The sequence below is a fragment of the Monodelphis domestica genome, chromosome 1, assembly GCF_027887165.1.
Source record: "Monodelphis domestica isolate mMonDom1 chromosome 1, mMonDom1.pri, whole genome shotgun sequence".
In the NCBI taxonomy this organism is placed as follows: Eukaryota; Metazoa; Chordata; class Mammalia; order Didelphimorphia; family Didelphidae; genus Monodelphis; species Monodelphis domestica.
The window spans coordinates 169,934,708-169,952,824 of NC_077227.1; the positions used below are offsets into that span (position 1 = coordinate 169,934,708).

General features: G+C 38.1%; 1 protein-coding gene across 2 annotated transcripts in view; it reads left to right on the top strand.

The window, feature by feature from the left end:
- Positions 1-7,936: 7,936 nt before the first annotated feature.
- Positions 7,937-18,117, top strand: part of RFX7 (regulatory factor X7) — a 179,840-nt gene continuing 169,659 nt past the window's right edge. Inside the window, exon 1 of one of the 2 annotated variants that reach the window (XM_001368308.4) lies at positions 7,937-8,270. In XM_001368308.4, the coding sequence (XP_001368345.1) occupies positions 8,110-8,270 (161 nt within the window). In that variant the 5' untranslated portion in view covers positions 7,937-8,109. The remainder of the gene's footprint in view (positions 8,271-18,117) is intronic. The other variant, XM_056809808.1, reaches the window with a different exon arrangement.

The following is an 18,117-nucleotide window of genomic DNA, read 5'->3' on the forward strand; positions in this document are numbered from 1 at the left end:
TGTAGAGTTCTTAGAATAGTGCCTGGCACATAGTAGGTATTTCTTCCTTCCTTCCTTCCTTCCTTCCTTCCTTCCTTCCTTCCTTCCTTCCTTCCTTCCTTCCTTCCTCTTCCTTCCTTCCTTCCTTCCTTCCTTCCTTCCTTCCTTCCTTCCTTCCTCCCTCCTCTCTCCCTCTCTCTCTCTCTCTCTCTCTCTCTCTCTCTCTCTCTCTCTCTCTCTCTCTCTCTCTCTCTCTCTCTCTCTCTTCTCTCTTTCTCTCAGTTTCTCTCTTTCTCTCTTTCTCTCTTTCTCTCTTTCTTCTTTCTCTCTCTTTCTCTCTTCTTTCTTTCTTTCTTTCTTTTTCTTTCTTTCTTTCTTTTCTTTTCTTTCTTTCTTTCTTTCTTTCTTTCTTTCTTTCTTTCTTTCTTTCTTTCTTTCTTTCTTTCTTTCTTCTTCTTTCTTTCTTTCTTTCTTTCTTTCTTTCTTTCTTTCTTTCTTTCTTTCTTCTTTCTTTCTTTCCCCTGAATCATACAAGTAGGATGAATCTGAGTTCAAATTTGAACCCAGGACCTTCTCTCTGTAGGCCTGGCACTCTATCTACTGAGTCACCTAGATGCCCCAAGAAGCATTTCTTAAGTGCTTACTATTTGATACCCACTATACCCACTATGCTTATGATATAAGGTAAAAATGAATAGTCCTTACTCTTAAGCAGCATATATTCTACTGTGTGTTTGTATATATGTATATGCTTATATATATGCATACATGTATATGAATACTCCAAATAGATACAGGTAATTTTGAAGAGAGAGGCACTAGAAGCTGTCAGAATGACCCATTACACCCACTGGAATTCTTTATTAAGTAATATTTTAGAAAAGGTCTTTTTCTCCTTTCTTTGATCCAATTGGTTATAACACCTTCTGGGGGAATCATATAAAAGAAGTCTAAATGAAGAATCCAGTCTTCAAGAAGCATACCACAGTCTTGGTTTGAGATGAGCAAATGAGACTGGGCAAAAAGTATTCAGAGAAAGGGAATATTGAGGATTGGAGTTCATAGAAAAGACTTTATGGAAGAATTCTATCCGAATCTGCGGGAATGCCAGGCTGCTCTGCCCTCATATGTCCGAAGATGGACAAGATGAAGCAGTAGGAAGAGGGGATGTGAAGTCTCCCACGTCCTGGGAAGGACTGGAGGGTTCTGGCTAGTGGTTCTGGTCACTAGGGTTCGAGCCAAAGGCAGCACATCAGGCAGCTGTGTGATCATGTAGTCTAGGTTCATCGGGTTCATAGCAAAGAGAGGAAGTAAAGGCACTGGGGGGTGGGGTGGGGGGGCAGAGGCTAAGGAATCTGAAGCAATGGCTGGGGAATTGATTGGGTAGAATCAGAGCTCCTCCTGAGAGAGAGGAGTCAAAGGCAAAGGGTTCTCAGAGCCACTGTTCTAGAGAAGGTTCTGCGTAACCTTTTTTCTTCTTCTGGATTTTAGGTTGAGATATGATAGGTCTACCTGCTCAGTCCTGTCCTGCAAAGTCAACTCTTACGGCCTTAAAGGAATTATACTCGAATTTGATTAGATTTTCTCATTTCCAGAGAGGAACCCCCAGCCCCTGAAAAATGGATTATGGGTCCTGAAGCAGCTTCAAATGAGACCCAAGGTCTTCTCTAGTGGAATGAGGGAGAAAGAAGAAATAAGTTTATATTAAGAGTCTACTCTGTGCCAGGCAATGTGCTAAGTACTTTGCAAATATCTCATTTGATCCTCACAACAACCCTGGGGGATGGGGGCTGTTATTATCCCCATTTTAATAGTGGAGGAAACAAACAAAGGTGTTAAGTGACTTGGCCAGGATCAAACAGCTAGTAAGTGTCTGAGACTGGATTTGACCTCAGATTTTCCTGACTCCAGGCCCAACACTCTCTCCACTAAACCCCCTTGCTTCTCCAGTGGTAGCCAGAAGGCCTTGGTTCAAGGTTTTGACTCCATCCCTTGTTGTGTCACCTTTTGCAAATTACTTAGCCCTGCCCCCCCCCCCCAGCCTCAGTTTGATCATCTGTAAAACAGATAATATTTTATTTCCTAGAGTGCTCAAATGAGATATTAATGTAAAATACTTTGTGAACATAAATAAAGCTATCAGCTTTTAATAAAATTTTAAATATCAGCTAGGTGATAGCAGCAGCATTACTAGAGGCAGTTATATAGTACAGTAGATAGAATGCTGAGTCCGGAGTCAGGAAGACATGAATTCAAATCCAGCCCTCAAACATTTACTAGTTATACAACCCTGAGAGAGTCATTTAACCTCTGTTTGCTTCAATTTTAGTAAATTGGAGATAAAAATAGCATCTACTTTTCAGGTTTGCAAGGATCCAAATGAGATATTTGTAAAGTACTTAACAACATTGCCTGGCACATAGTAGGAACTATATAAATCCTAGCTATAATAATAATTATTACATCAACTATTAATAAATTTATAATTCACATATTTAGGCCTAGAGTGGTGTAATAAGAATGATGCTGAGATCTACAAAGATGAATAACATACGGTCTCTGATCTCAATGAACCTCCCCATCTAATAGAAAAGATAAGATGTATTGTGCTGTGATTTTTTACTGAATGTATCATCTCAGTTTTGTGGTTCCTGATTCCACCAAAGATGATTAGGCAATTGATTAGCACACTCTGATCCCTTTTCTGCTATTCTGTCATTATCACTGAAACAACTGAACAAGACTGAAGGCCATTTTGTATTTTTCTTTGTTTCATGGGTTGCCATGATGAAAGAATCCATCATCTTCTGGTTATCCTACTGGTGATGAACCTCTCCATGCCTAGCTGGAGTGATTATTGGACCACAATCATTGGCTGTCATTAGGACTGTTCTAGAAGCCTTTCTAGAGCTTGTGTGCCATTGTGGTCTTTGAGAATCTAGTCTCTTTCATTAAAGGGATGGGCGTTGGAGTAGGCCATTGGTAGAGGAAGTATCATAATCCAAAGTGTCGTAGGATTCAAGAATTGTAGTGTATAGAGAACTGCCAGGAAGGGTCAGGAAGTCCCAGGCCTATATACTGATACATTTATTTCTCTTTTCTCATCCTTTTTTTTTTAAACAACCCTTCCCTTCTGTCTTGGACTCAATACTGTATATTGGTTCCAAGACAGAAGAGTGGTAAGGGCTGGGCAATGGGGGTCAAGTGACTCACACAGCTGGGAAGTGTCTGAGAACAAATTTGAACCCAGGACCTCCCATCTCTAGGCCTGGCTCTCAATCCACCGAGCCACCCAGCTGCTCCCTTTTCTCATCCTTCTTGACCTTTCCACAGGACAGGAATCTTTCTAGGTCTTCTTCTTTTCTCCCTCTCTACCTCCGGGCAAGGAGATCTCATTAGCTCCCATGGATTTAATGACCATCTTTAAGCTGGTGATTTTCCATCTATTTTTCCTCCCCCATCTCTCTGCTATCCTCCAATGTCACATCTCCAACTTCTTTTCAGATAACTCTAAACGGGATGTCAGGTAAACATCCATCCTAAACTCAACATGCCCCAAACCAAATTCATTCTCTTTCCCCTAAAGTCTTATGCCCTCCTAGCTTACATATCACTGTTGAGAGCAATGAATTCCTCCCAGTCTCTACATGTCCTCCTCAACTCCTTACTGTTTCTGACCACCATGCCCAATTTGTTGCCAGGGCATCCTGTCATGTTTCCCTTTTGCAACAGCTCTTGCATGCACCTCTTTCTCTCCATTGGTGTTGCCACTACCTCCGAGCAGGCATTCATCATCTCATGCCTGGATTGTTGCAACAGCCTGCTGGTGGGTCTATCTCTCACACTCTAAACTGTCTTCCCTCTGGCTACTCAAAGCACCACTCCACTATGGCTCCCTATCACTTCCAGGACAAAGTACAGAATTCTCTATTTGGTGTTCAGAGCTCTTTCTAATTTAAGTCCCTCCTACCGTTCTAGTCTTCTTACACCTTATACCCCATCATATACTCTTTGATCCAGGGACACTGGCCTTCTGGCTGTTCTGCAAACAAGACATGCCATTTTTCAGCCTTTAATAGACATTTTTGCTGGTTGTTCTTTATGTCTAGAATGTTTCTCCTTATCACCATCAGCTGCTTTTCCTGGCTTCTTTTAAGTCCTAAATAAAATCCCATCTTCTAAAGGAAACCTTTCCTGTATTACTGCTAATGCTTCCCTCTTTTAATTATTTCCCATTTGTCCTTCATATAGCTTGTTTGTAGATAATCCTTTGCATGTTGTCTCACCCATTAGACTTGAGAGGTCCTTGAGGGTAGGGCCTGTCTTTGCCTCTTTTTGCATAGCGGATGCTTAATAAATAATTGACTGACTAAATTCAGTCAACAGCTTCTCCTAAATACTTTATTTTTTCTATGTTTTTTTTTAAAATAATATTGCTCTCCGTTGGTTTTCCTCCTATATGTCTGACTGCTTCTTCTCAGTCTTGGCTGGATCTTCATCTAGGTAGTGGCCACTACCATAGGTGTTCTGGTTCTGATCTAGGCCTTCTTTTTTTCTTTCTCTATAATTTTTCCCTTGGTGATCTCATCAACTCCTGGAGGTTCAGTTATCACTTCTATGACTTGGACAGCCCTAACCTTTCTTCTGACCTCCAGTCCCACATCTCCAACTGCCTATTAGATATCTTGAATTGGATATCCTGGGGATATCTTATATTTCATATGTCCAAAATGGAATTAATTTGATTTCTTCCCCAACCCTCCCTTTCCCCACTAATTAACTTATTGCACTTAAAGACTAATTTTTTTCTCAGGCATACAGGCTTACAATCTAGATGTCATCTTTGGCTCTCCAAGCTCTTTCACACCTCTCCTTCCCACCCAACCTGTTGCCAAATCCTGTCCATTGGACCTTCACAACATCTTTCATATTCACCTCTTCTCTTTTTTGACACTGTTGCCATTCTGGTTCAGGTCTTCATTTCCTCATACCTGTACTATTGCAATGTCTGTCTTCTCTTTGGACTCCCTGCTTCAAGTCTCTCCTCACTGCAACTTATCTTCCATTCAGCTGCCAAAAAGATCTTCCAAAAGGGCAGCTCTAACCAGGTCACCCTCCTACTCAATGCCATTGGCACCCAATTAGTTCCCAGATCAAATATAAAATCCTTTGGCTCTTGAAGCCCTTTACAGCCTCACCCCTTCCTATCCTTCCAGTCTCACACTATCCTCCCCTCTACATAGTCTATAATCCAGTGTGACTCTGACCTCTATGCTCTTCTGGCAGTCCATCTCCAAGAACTCTACATTTTCATTGACTGCCCTCCTTGTCTGGAAAGGTTTTCCATCTTCATTCTGTCTCTTGGCTTCCTTAAAACATCAGCTAAAATCCCATTGCTTTAATAGGACTTTCTAGACCCTCTTTCCCACTTTTAGTTTCCTTTGAGATTCTTTCTGGTTTAATATCTCTATATGTCTCATTGGTACATAGTTAGTTTTCATATCATTTCCTTCATTAGAAGGTGAACTCTTCAAGGACAAGGACTATTTTGGGAGAGTTTCTTTTTCATCTCCAACACAGGGAAAGTGCTTCCTTCAAAGCACAACTCAGGGAAAGTTTGCTTCAGGAGATCTTTCCAGAGATCTTTAATTGCTAAGTGTTCTTTCTCTTGAAATTCCCCTTTCTCCTTGAAATTATGTTGTATGTAAATATATGCATATGTATAATATACACATAAGTAAACACATGAATATTATATACATCTATGTATGTGAATATACACATTTATCTATGTTCATATAGGCAGCTAGGTGGCACAATGGGTAGAATGCTGGGCTGAGAGCTAGGAAGACATCTTCCTGAATTCAGGTCTGGTCTCAGATATGTACTGATCCTGAGCAAGACACTTAACCCTCTTTTTACTCAGTTTCCTCAACTATAAAATGAGCTAGAGAAGGAAATGGTAAACTCTTCCTGTATTTTTGCCAAAAAACAAAAAATAAAACAAAAAAATTCAACCCAAATGAGGTCATGAAAAGTGGGACATGATTGAAAATGACTGAAAACCAATCAAACAAATATTCCTATTATATGCCCCACCCTAGAATGTAAGTTCCCTGAAGGCAGGAATGTAATTTTTTTTTGTACCCATGGGCTCTGTCCCAGCAAACTCTACACATGATAGGCATTTAACATATGTTTGTCATATTAAATTAGTGAATAGGTTTAAGAAAAGGATAGATTTTCAAAAGACAGAGATGGGTGCCAGACGGGGATATTTCAGGCACGGGGCTCAGTTAATCAGGATATGGAGGTAGGAAAAGGCAGGAGGATTTGGGGAAATGTAACTTTATCATCAGTGGTTATTAAAATAATTTATCTCAAAGATCTGGGCAGGGGTCCTAGTTGCTTAAGTTGAATTTAGATGGGGGGGGGGGAAAGAAGGGCATTCCAGGTCAGGGGAATAGTGTGAACCAAGTAGCAGAAAGGGGATGAGCCTGGTTCATGCTAGGTACAGCAATAAGACCCACCTACTTGAAGGAGAAGGTTTCCTAGTTGGATAGGCACAGTGAGGCCAGATTATGGAGGGCGTTGCTACTATATCAGTTTTAGAGGCATTTTTGTATATTCTGCATCTACTTATTATATGCACGTGTTTTCTTCCCAGAGCAAAATATAAGTTCTTTGAGGGAAGGGGCTCTCTCTCATATCTGTTTCCCCAGGATCCAGTACCTGGCAACATAGTGGTTGATTAGTAAATGCTTGTTGATTGATTAACCGATTTTTTTTTTTTTTGGTTTGTTTGTTTGTTTGTTAAGAGGTTTACAGTGAGGTCAACTTTCTGAGCAGACTGGGAGTAACAGTGTAGCTCCTCCTCTTCGGGAGCCTCTGCAAAGTCAAAGGCCTAGACTCTCCCCAGTTTCATTCTTATACACTGTTCTAGCTACTTAAACATAAAGAGCAAAATAATCTTCACCTGTTGTACAGGGGAATGGCAGATGGCTATTTTTTAGTTTCTTTAAACTCCTAAGAAGAAAAAATCTCATTTAATTGCACATTATTTTATAAAATTTGGTTCCTGGCTATCTCTTTTTTTCCTTTCTCTGGCACCTCCTCCACCTGTTCCGTCCTTCTCCCCCATCTCTCTGGGCTTTTCTTCCTTTCGATACCTCCTTCCTAGTGCCCACCAACACCGCCCCTCATCGCCTCCCTTCCTCTCCTTGACCACGACTTCCCTCTTCTTCCTCTTCCTCCCTGCACACTGGGCTGGCACAAGCCCTCCCCCTGGGGCACATGCCCATGCACAACCATGCACACGCGCATACACATACACACAGACGCGCAAACACACATACTCCCTCTCCTCTCCCCTCCCCTTCCCTCCCCTCCCGCCGCTGCCGCCGTCTGAGCGGTAGGTGTTTTCGCTGTCTGCGCCGGGCGGGCCGCAGTGCGGCTGCGCGCACTCGGGCTGCCTCCGGGGCTGGCAGGGCAGCGGCGGCCGCGGCGGCGGCGGCGGCAGCGGCAGCGGCAACGGCGGGCAAGAGGCTGGAGGCAGGAGGCAGGAGGCAGGAGGCAGGAGGGCAGGGAGCTAGCGAGGGAGGGAGGCAGGCAGGCAGGCAGTGAGCGGCGCCCAGCCGAGCCAGGGGCTGCAGCAGCGCGGCAGTCGGGAGACGTGAGGGCAGAGGAAGGCTAGGCGGCCGAGTCCCTGCGGAGCCGTTCTTCCCGGGCTTGGGGGAGCCCTCTTCTTCGCCCCCACCCTCATCTGCCCTCCCACTCCCCGTGGTCGTCGTCGTCGTCGAGCGCCCCTTCCCTGGCCGGCCCCTGAAGGGAGGCGGCGGCGGCGGCGGCGGCGACGGCGACGGGCTGAGGCAGCCGGGATGCCCCTGCCCCGCTGAGGCTCCCCCACCGCGAGGAGCCGCTCGGTCTCCCCGGTGATGTTCCCCAGGCAGCAGGAGAAAGCGACTCACTCGAGCCCTGGGGTAAAGGCCTAGTTTATCCAGCTTCCTTCCTTCCTCCTCCTTCTCCTCCTCCTCCTCCTCCTCTCCCTCCTCCTTCTCCTCTCCCCTCCCCTTCTATTCCCCCTCCCTCTTCCCTCGCCCCCCCATCTTCCCTCCCACCCCTCCAGCAGCGATGGCAGAGGAACAACAACAACCACCACCACAGCAGTCTGATGCCCATCAGCAGCCCACCCCCTGCACTCCCAGCCCGGGGGTGGCCCTGCCAGCCCTGGTGCCCGGGCTGCCGGGGACGGAGGCCCGCGCACTGCAACACAAGATCAAGAACTCCATCTGGTAAGAGGAGCCTCCATCGCAGGGGTAGAAAAGCCCAGGCACATTTCTGCTGCAAAGGGGAGGGAGGGGGGAGGGAGGGAACGGAGGAGATGGTTGATGCATTCGTTACATGTGGGTTTCCTGAGTCTGGTGCACATTTATAGGACCTTCGGAGGCGTGTGCTCTTTAAACATGTAAACCAGGTCTGCCTCTCTAAACGACTCCCCCCGATTGTGACTGCAGATTAACAAGTTATTTGATATTTCACTTTGTGTGAGAGGCGGAAGGATAGAGAATAAGTTAGATTGCATGATGGTAGCATGTATCAGGGAGTGGGGAATGTGAAATGTGTTTACTCCTTTTTGCATTCACACAGGGAGAGGGGAAGAAGTGTATTGTGAATTTTCGCCAAACAGACCATTGTGCGTAAGAATATTAATATGCAGCGCAAAACCCGATTGTGTATATGTCTGTCTCTTTTGGCTTAGCTACTCCTTCTAGATGTTTTTGTCTTGTTTATTCCAAGACTGTAAGCCTTCCAGAAGGAGTCCATTCTCTGCATTTCCTTCGAAGAAAAATACTACACAACATGGCATTTTATCTTAAGTATATATTCTCATAGAAGGTAGTATGATCTTTTGTTTTTAATAGAATAGAAACCTGCCTTCCTGTAAAGGCTTACTATTATTTCTTTTACTATATTTCAGGATGTTAGAAAATGAAGAGATAGAATGTCCTGTTGCAGTTATTTTTTAGTTAGTGACTATTCAATAATTTAGTATTAAGATGAGCTCTTAGGTGATGGTGGTCTTTTTATTATAAAGTAGATTGCTCAGTTAGGTAATCTAATTCTCTTACGTGTAAATAAGGAGTGTTTACTATAATGACAAAACCTCTCTTTTGGTGGCATATCTATTTCAGAGAAATTATACTTGGTTTTAATGATTTCATGTGGCATTGCATATTAACTCATATTTTATGGTGTAGCACTATTTTTTTTAAGGAAAGCACAGTATTCTTTAGAATTTTGTTTATGGACTACCTTTTTTAAGAACTTAAAAATAGAGTTCTGATATTTTTTGTTAAATTCTTGAGATCAAAATAGAAATCCTTTGAGTCCCATGGTTTTACTATGAGTATTACTCATATATGGTTTAAAATTTTATTTTGAAACTTTATAAAAGATCTATTTGAAGAATATCTGGTCTTTGCATAAAATTTGCTATGAAGCAGTAATGAAATTAAATTTGCTTATTTTGAAAAGTTTAACTGGCATTTTTCACCTAGAAATTTGCATTATTTTCCTGCAATTTATCTTGGCTATATGAAATAGGTCAATTAATAGTTTCACATTTTACTGTAGTTGGCAGTTGAGCATTTTATTTACAGTATAGATTTTTTAAAAATTGAAGTGTAAATTAATGCAGAATTTTTTCTTTTTTAATCACTACCTGCAATGGGTCAGATAAATAGATTTTTTAATAACAATTTCAGAATGTAAGACTCAAAAATATATAAATAGGGGAGGCGCTTAACTTTATGACTTTGAATGTTAAGATTTTAGCAAAATTCATGTTTCTTTTTCTATCAGCATGGTGGTATAAATTAGTTTCCCTGAAATCATCATTAAATTGAATTAAGCTTCCATGTTTTTCATTACATCAGGCAAATTTAGTATACTTTTCAGCTTATTAGGAAGGGAATAAAATTAATGAATAATCATTAGAATAGTTAATATAGATAATTTTTAAGAACAATGAACATTATTTGATAGTGGTGTTAGGTTTTTTATATAGGTTATTAGTTATTCTTTCCCTCTTGATGCTTCATATTCATATGACCTTTACAACTTAACTCTCTTGACATCTTTAACATGTGTGAAACTTCTCTTACCTACAGGCAGTATCAGTCAGTTTTTAGCACCTGTTCTGAAAACTTAGATCGGAAAGAAACATCTTAAATTTAGCATAATTAATTACACCTATTTTTAAATCATACTAACACATTGACATTTAATTTTGTGTCTTGGAGATCTTATTTGCAAAATTATTTTCCTCTTCATACTACATGTATAGTTGTAGTCTACTTCATTTTTCATATTGTAACAATAAACTAAATAGCAGTAATGGATATATTTCATATTTCCTGTTTTTTTCTTACCCTAAAGATTGTTTTCAGTAGTTGTATAAAAGAAAGATGTTTGTGTTTAAAAAGATGAAGTCTCTTATCCTTGGCTTCTACTAAGAAATAGTATCAATATATAGGCCTCATGTGTAACTTACTAAAAATATGTTTTGATTAGACAACTTGGAACTTTTTATGAATTTCATTCAAAAATTTAAAGATGTTGGTAGTCCATTTTATAATGTGATTTTTAACACCTGATCTTTTGAGAGATGAGCTATTTTGTACTGCTTTTTAGATTTTGGTTAATTAATAATATGAATTTAAAATTTTAATTCAAAGCAGTCTCTTAGATCAGATAATAAACATGTCTGAACTTGTCCTATACAAATATAAATATAGTATATGATGTAGGCCTCTTGGTGTACAGTGAGTTATTTATTATCAGCTCATAATTTAGTCTTTTTAAATTAGAATTCATTATCATCAAAAAATTGGTCTGTAATAATTGCAGATGAAAGTGTAGGATCCAGGTTTTACTACTTTATTGTCTGTAAAACACTAGGTCGAATACTTCACTGCTTATCCTTAGCTGTAAAATGAGGGTCTTGCTACATGATCTGTAGAGGTTTCGCCCCGTGATTTTCCTATCTCTGAAAGAAAATGAAAGATTAAAATTTAACTAACATTTATAGAGTGCCTTTAGGTTTGCAAAGCACTCTCCAGGTTATCTCATTTGATCTTCCCAACCCTGTTATGTAGGTACTATAATCACCTCCGGTTTAAAGATAAGGAATCTGAGTCTGGGAAAGATTAAGTGACTTACCCAGGCTCACACATCTGGTAAATATCTGAGTCAGGAATGGTGGACTTGAACCCAGGTCTTCTTGAGTCCAAGTTCAGTCCTTTATCCACTGTGTCACCTAGCTAGCTTTAAAGAAGAACATACAGTATGTAAGTGACTTTAGAAAATAGAACGAGCAGCAACAAAGATTATTTTTGTTTTTGGTCATTCTTGAACATACAAACTTATCACAATAAAATAAACTTATATTTGCATTATCAGTTTGTAATTCTTCATAATTCAAGCACAGGTTAAAATGTGACCTTTTTGCTCCTTCCTCATTTTCCATATACCTCCAAAAGGCTCTCCCTCCTCTTCAAGAAAGATCTTCATACACAGATATTTGTTTTAATATTGAATGTTGTACTGAAAATGCTATATAAAATTAAAAAAAAATGTTGCAATCGTGGGTTTATCTGGATTTTAGTATAATTAGAATTGGGATGACTAGGGAGAAGGAACCCAGATAAGGGTTCAATTCTCCCGTTTCTGAACTGTTTCAAATTTCTGCAACTTCTACTATACCCCATATTGCTAGGCACTTAGCAAGTTTAGCCATCTATTACAACCTCTTTCTTCCTAATAAAGGAAAAACTAAAACTTTTTTGGATAGTAATTTAAAGAAATTTACAAAAGCCAACATTTTGTAAGTGTATTATATTGTTTTTCTAAGCAGTTCTACTTCAACCATAACAAGTATATTACTGGGAGATTGGGCTGGTTGGCTTTTAAGGTTTCTTCTGACTCCAAGATTCTAGGGTCAAAAACAGGGAAGTAGGAGAAGCTGGCTTTCATTTGAGAAAGTCATTGGATTTTGAATTGGAAGTGAAAAGGCCTCAGTGATGATTTTCAGTCCAGGAGTACTTAACCTGCAGTCCATGAACTTGTGTGTTTTTTTTTAATAGTCTCAATAGCTGTTTTCCATTTTAATCCCATTTATTTTATTTTTTGCATATAAAAACATTCTGAGAAAAGCATTTAGATGTTTCACCAGACACAAAAATAATTAAGAACCTCTGAGTTTTGTAAAGGCTAAATTATTTGACTTAACCAAGGTCACAACACATGTAGTAAGTAGCAGAGACCAGGTTCAAACCTAAGTCTTATAACCCTGGTGTTCTTTTCTTGTTGTGTTCTGCCCATTTGTAATTAGGTATCTTTAAGTTATAAAAGGATCTCTGCTTGGACAGAGATAATTTTCTACTTGGAATAAGAATGTATATTTGCAAATAGGTTGTCATATATAAAGAATTTTAACTAATAAAGATCATTTTATAAAAATATCCTATTTATAGTAGCAAGTATGGCTTGTATTGGACTTCATTTACTCAACAGATGAATAAATTGAGTTTTCATCTTTATGTAATATTTTAATGTGATAATTTAGATCTTGAGGTAGTCATATATTGCTTAAAACAATCCTGAAAGATAGGCCTGTGCTTGCCCAACTAAAAGAAAAGGTGAGACATGAGCTCTTTGGCTAGAAAATTGCTTGAACTTTTGTATATTTTGAATTTTGATAATAATTAATGACAGTTATATTCCAATTTCAACTAAAATTAGACAGCTTTGTTTTAGTTTCTTTTCTATTATGACAGCTGACCAGCTGACCAAGTATTAAGTGAAGACTTTCTTATTTCTGAGTTATTGTGAGCAACTTCTTATAGAACCTTAGAGTTAAATATTAAGATCACAGATCATAGGATCATAGATTTAGAGCTGAAAGGGACTCAGAGTCTGGAGAGACTGGAGGTCCAGGGAGATTGTAAATTGCTTACAGTCACACAGGTCCATATGTCAGAGGTCGGATTTGAACCCAGATCTTGTTTTTTTCCATTATTCGTCATTGTCCTTGGTGAGTTTGGGACATTAGTTACTTAAATTCTTCTCCTTTAACTTTGCTTTTCTGGTAATGACTTAATTCCTTAGCTAAAATACAGTCAAAATGGATAAGAAGAAGGTGGCACTTATCTTCATTATTTTGAATAAAACTGCTACCCACCCCCCATTAACCAGAAGGAGGACCAATTAATTAATTTTTAAATCCCTCCCTTTGCTGGATCTTTTTAAGAGTTAGGATAGGAATACATGTATCTAAAAATAAGCCTACTACTCCTTTTAGTAAGATTCCATTGATTAGAGCATTATGGAAAATTATATATAAAATTTTAGTTACCTACTTTTGTTTTTTGGAGTTCTTTGAGAAGAGCTGGGAAATAACACTAGGTTAGAGGAAATTTGGATAGCTTTTTTTTCCTTACTACTTCCATGCTTATATAGTGACAATTGCAATCCCCCTCCACCATTTGTATGTACTCTGTGTCATTCCTTGTGAATGAAAATTCATGTAAAAATTTTTACACAAGGAAGAAATACTATACCCTAGAATTTCTCCAGTACAAATAATTGTAATAAATTGAGTGAGCATCATAAAATGATGCATCTGCCATTGATGTAAAAATGAACTCTTTTTGTAAGACCAATAAGTAGGTGGTACAAGGTAATCTCAGATGATATATATTCAAAGAATGTCAGTACATTTTAATATTAATATAACAAACCCTAATAAACCCTTTCCTATCTTCTCAGGGGACTGACGGAAATTGTTGCAAATACAAGAAAATGTAAATTGAGAGAAATAAAGTCTTCCTTCATCTATAAAATGAGGAGTTAGATTAGATGATATCAAAGGTCTTTTCTTGCTCCAAACTTGCTTATTTTTGTCACTAAATAAACCTTAATATCAGCAACAACAATATAGCATACTGTGAATATAGAGCAATGTGGTCATTAATGGATTTAACTCTTGCTAGGCAAATAGTGGAGCCTTCACAAGAGGTAGATTATTAAGGCATCTTAATGTAACATTAGGTATCCACCTAGTAGCAATTTCTTAAGGTGTTAAATACTTATTATTGCACTGTATTGTTTTAATAGGAGAAAATATATTGTTAAAGAAGATGTTATAGGTACTTTAATAGAAAATTTAGAAGAGAACAAACTAAATTAGGAGAGTTTAAACCTTCTTGAATTTTGTTTTTAAAATATATTATATACATATATAATTTATAGATTATGTAATTATTTGGATTATCACACAAGTGATTTATCTCCCCTAATGCAAATAATAAGTTATTTATTGTGGTAACCTTCCTGAGGGCTATGTGACAACCTGGCAAGAAATCTCAAGCAGTTTCAACTATGAACTTTTAATATGGGAGCAATCTTGTTATACAGAATTCCACTCAAACCTCCCCCCCACCTCCAGCGTCTTTTCCCCCTTGAAGAAACCTTTCAGTTTATGAGTAACTCTCTTCTGACCTCTGGAGAATCTCCATGTAAAAGAGATAGAATTATTTGTCAAATGAAGAGTCTGCAGTATTGGGACCTATTGAATTGATGCAAAGATAGTCTTCTTGCTTAGGAAAGACTAAAACAAAAACAATTCAGATAATAAATAATTGCATTTATAAGATAATTGCCTATAGATTTTCATACTAAGAACATGAATAAACTCAAATATGTATCTTTTCTTGGTATAATAACTTGCATATTTTAGTTTTATAGTGTTATATTTGTTTTTATAACACTAACCCATTATTTTGATTTCCATATTTAGAAAATATGAAGGTAAGGTAATGTTTATAATACTTAATGTCTTGTTAAGTGGAATGTGATATTGGTGATATTGAAGGCAGAGAGTTTTCCATTATCATACTCTATTCTCACTCATGTCTTGAAACAGACATACCAAGCAAAGGGTAGACTACAGAAATGATTAGTATCTGGGCCCAAGGGCTCAAAGAGAAAAGTTAGAAGGTAATCTCCTTTTAATGTTAGTAGTCTCTAATTGGCTGCTATTTCTCTTTTAAGAAGAGCTTTCACTCCTGCCCATCTTGTATACAAGATAATTACATGACCTCAGTTTGTGGCTACCACTTCTCATTCCTTTGAAAACCTTTGCTGTAAATATTGTTCTTGTGCTCCTAATTCCTTACCTGCTTTTTTTTTTTATATTGCTTATTGACCCTCCTTCCTTCAAATCCCAATTTATATGCCCCTTAGTAATAATTCCTTTTCTCTGGATTCCTGTTAGTATTGATTGTCTTGTATAAATATCTTATACTCATAACATCCTTAGATTTAAAAAATGTTTTCCTTAAAACATCCTTATGATGTAGGCATTAAATTTGTTAGACTCACTTTAAAACAGATTTGAAGGTTCAGAGAGGCTAAGTGAATTACTCTTGATGACATAGTAAATGTTGGAAGCAAGGTTGAATTCAGGTTAGCCAGTGCTCTTATCATTAAACCATTTCACCATGTTGAACCACTGATTTTGAGAAAAGACTTCCTGAAAGAAGATTTAAGTTGATGATTATGGAAAGGGTCAGGCTTAGATATATAAAGAGCAGAGTTGGGGGTAGCTAGGCAGGATGGGTTCATGGGTTCAAATCTGGCTTTATATACTTCCTAGCTGTGTGACCCTGGGCAAATAATTTATCCCCAATTGCATAGCCTTTACTCATATTTATTATAAATTCTAAGACAGAAGGTGAGAGAGGGATGGAGAGGGAGAGACAGAGAGAAAAAGAAAATTAAAATTAGAACAATATCTGTATTTGGATGCACAAGAGTTCCCTAGAAAGAATAGGTTCATCTGGTATATAATATTCTACCATTACTTATTTATAATAACTCACTTTCAACCAGTGAATCAACAAGCATTTATGAAATACTAGGCATATCTCTGTAGTGTTTTCCTCACAACAGTATTTTAGTTAGTCCAAGTATTATTATCCTCCTCTTTATGGATGAGGAAACAGATTCAGAAAAACAGATCCATTTCTTGAGAACAGACAATTATCTTTTTAAATCTTCCTTACATCTAGCATAGTGCTTTACATAGTAGCAGTATAGTAAATATTATTAATAATGATGGTGACCCTTTATCATAAATTATATTTATTGGCAAGAAAACAGATATATGCAATAATTTTTGAAAGGTTTCTATCAATATTATTCAAATAAAGGAAAAAGTTTTGGTATTATAAGAATATTCTTATTTACCTGCTCTAAACTATGGGGTTTTTTCCCTTCCCTTAAATTAAATGCCTAATTCTCTGATGCTACTCATTAAAAGAGGTTTTGTATTTGTATTCAGTCTTTTCATTAATAGTCTAATCTTGAAGTTAAACCACATGAGTTTTCACTGTTTTGAAATAAAACATTATTTGATACTAATCAAAATAAATTTCAGTCCTTACTTGACCTCACCATCCCCTCAAGCTATAGTTTTTTATCTCACCTTTTCACAGCCAAATTTTCTAGGAAAAAACTGTCTCCACTCATTGCTTCTGTTTTGCTCTCCTATTCCTCTGTCTTAAACCCCCTTGTATTTTGGCTTCTAACTTCATCACTCAGTTGAAACTGCTGTCTGTAAAGTTACAAGTGATACTTCTCAGTCTTCTTTGTTAGCTTTTTATCCATATCATGTTGCCTAAACTTCTCTCCTGGTTCTCTTACTTCTCTACTTTCTTACTTAATGACATCATAAGCTTCTATGGATTCCCTTATCTGTGCATATGATTCTGAGATCTGTATATGCAGCCCCCTTCTATTTCCTAGGCCCATATCACTGCCATTTGTATGTTGCTAGTTGGATATCTCAGGGATAACTCAGATTCAGTATGGTATGTCCAATCTGCCCCATTGCCCCAAACTTACCTTTGCTCTATATTTTTGTGTTTCTGTCAAGAACACTACCACTTTCCAATCACCCGGGTTTTCCTAAAAATTGGGTACATTCTTGGTTCCTCATTTTCCCCAAAGCCCCGTATCAAATCTAGCCTTAAATCTTGCCATTTGTGTTTCTTCAGCATCTTTCCCATCCATCCTCTTTTCCTCACATGGCCATCACTCTTGTTCAGATCTTAATGACCTCTCACTTGGACTGTTGAAATAATTTCCTATTAACTGACTTTTGGGTGCCAAATCTATCCTTCTACTCTAACTTTTGCGCACTGCCCAAGTTATTTTTCTAAAGCACAGGTCTGGCCACAGGACTGCCATGCTTCATAAACTCCAGAGTTCTCTGTTGCCATTGGAATTAAATATAAACTCCTTAACTCTTAAGCATTCAAAACTCTTCACAATATGGTTCTAACCTGCCTTTCTAGCCTTATTATATGTTACTTCTGTTCATATGCTTTGTAGTCCAGCTAAGCTAGCCCTCTTCTTTTTCTTCAAACACAACGTTCCATCTCCTGACTCCATGCACAAGCTGTTTCTATACTTGGGGTGTCCTATTTCCTTACTTTAACCCTCCTAGAATTCCTAGCTTTCTTCATAACTCTCAACTCTAGTGGCACCAGTTAGTATATGAATCCTTTCCTGACCGCTCCAGCTACAAGTGTTTCCCCCAGCAAAATGCCTGGTATATAGTTGATATCAGTGCTTTATTGATATTAATTCAGATATGAAAAATTCTTGAAATTGTAGTGACCACCAAAGAGCCAACATTTCTATGTCTAAAGTAGAACAGATGAGGATCATATATGAACTCATTAATATCTGTAATATTCAGTTTGTTTTTCCTCTCAAATGTTTACTAAATTCATTGTTACTTTCGGTTGTCCTCCTTGTGTTTCCTTTTGAACTTCCATTCACTTCTCTACATTAAAAAATGCTTCAATGATGCTCTTTTTCTTTCTTTTTAAAAAACAAATAATACTTGTCATGGGGAAAAAAGAACAAATAAAACCACTTAAACAAATGCATGTAGTAGAGCAAAACAAATCTATATGAAAATATATGTTTTGTTATGCTCCTTGAATTCATCACTTTTCTTTCAAGAGATAGGTAGCATTTTTCATTTATTAGACCACTGGAGTTGTGGTT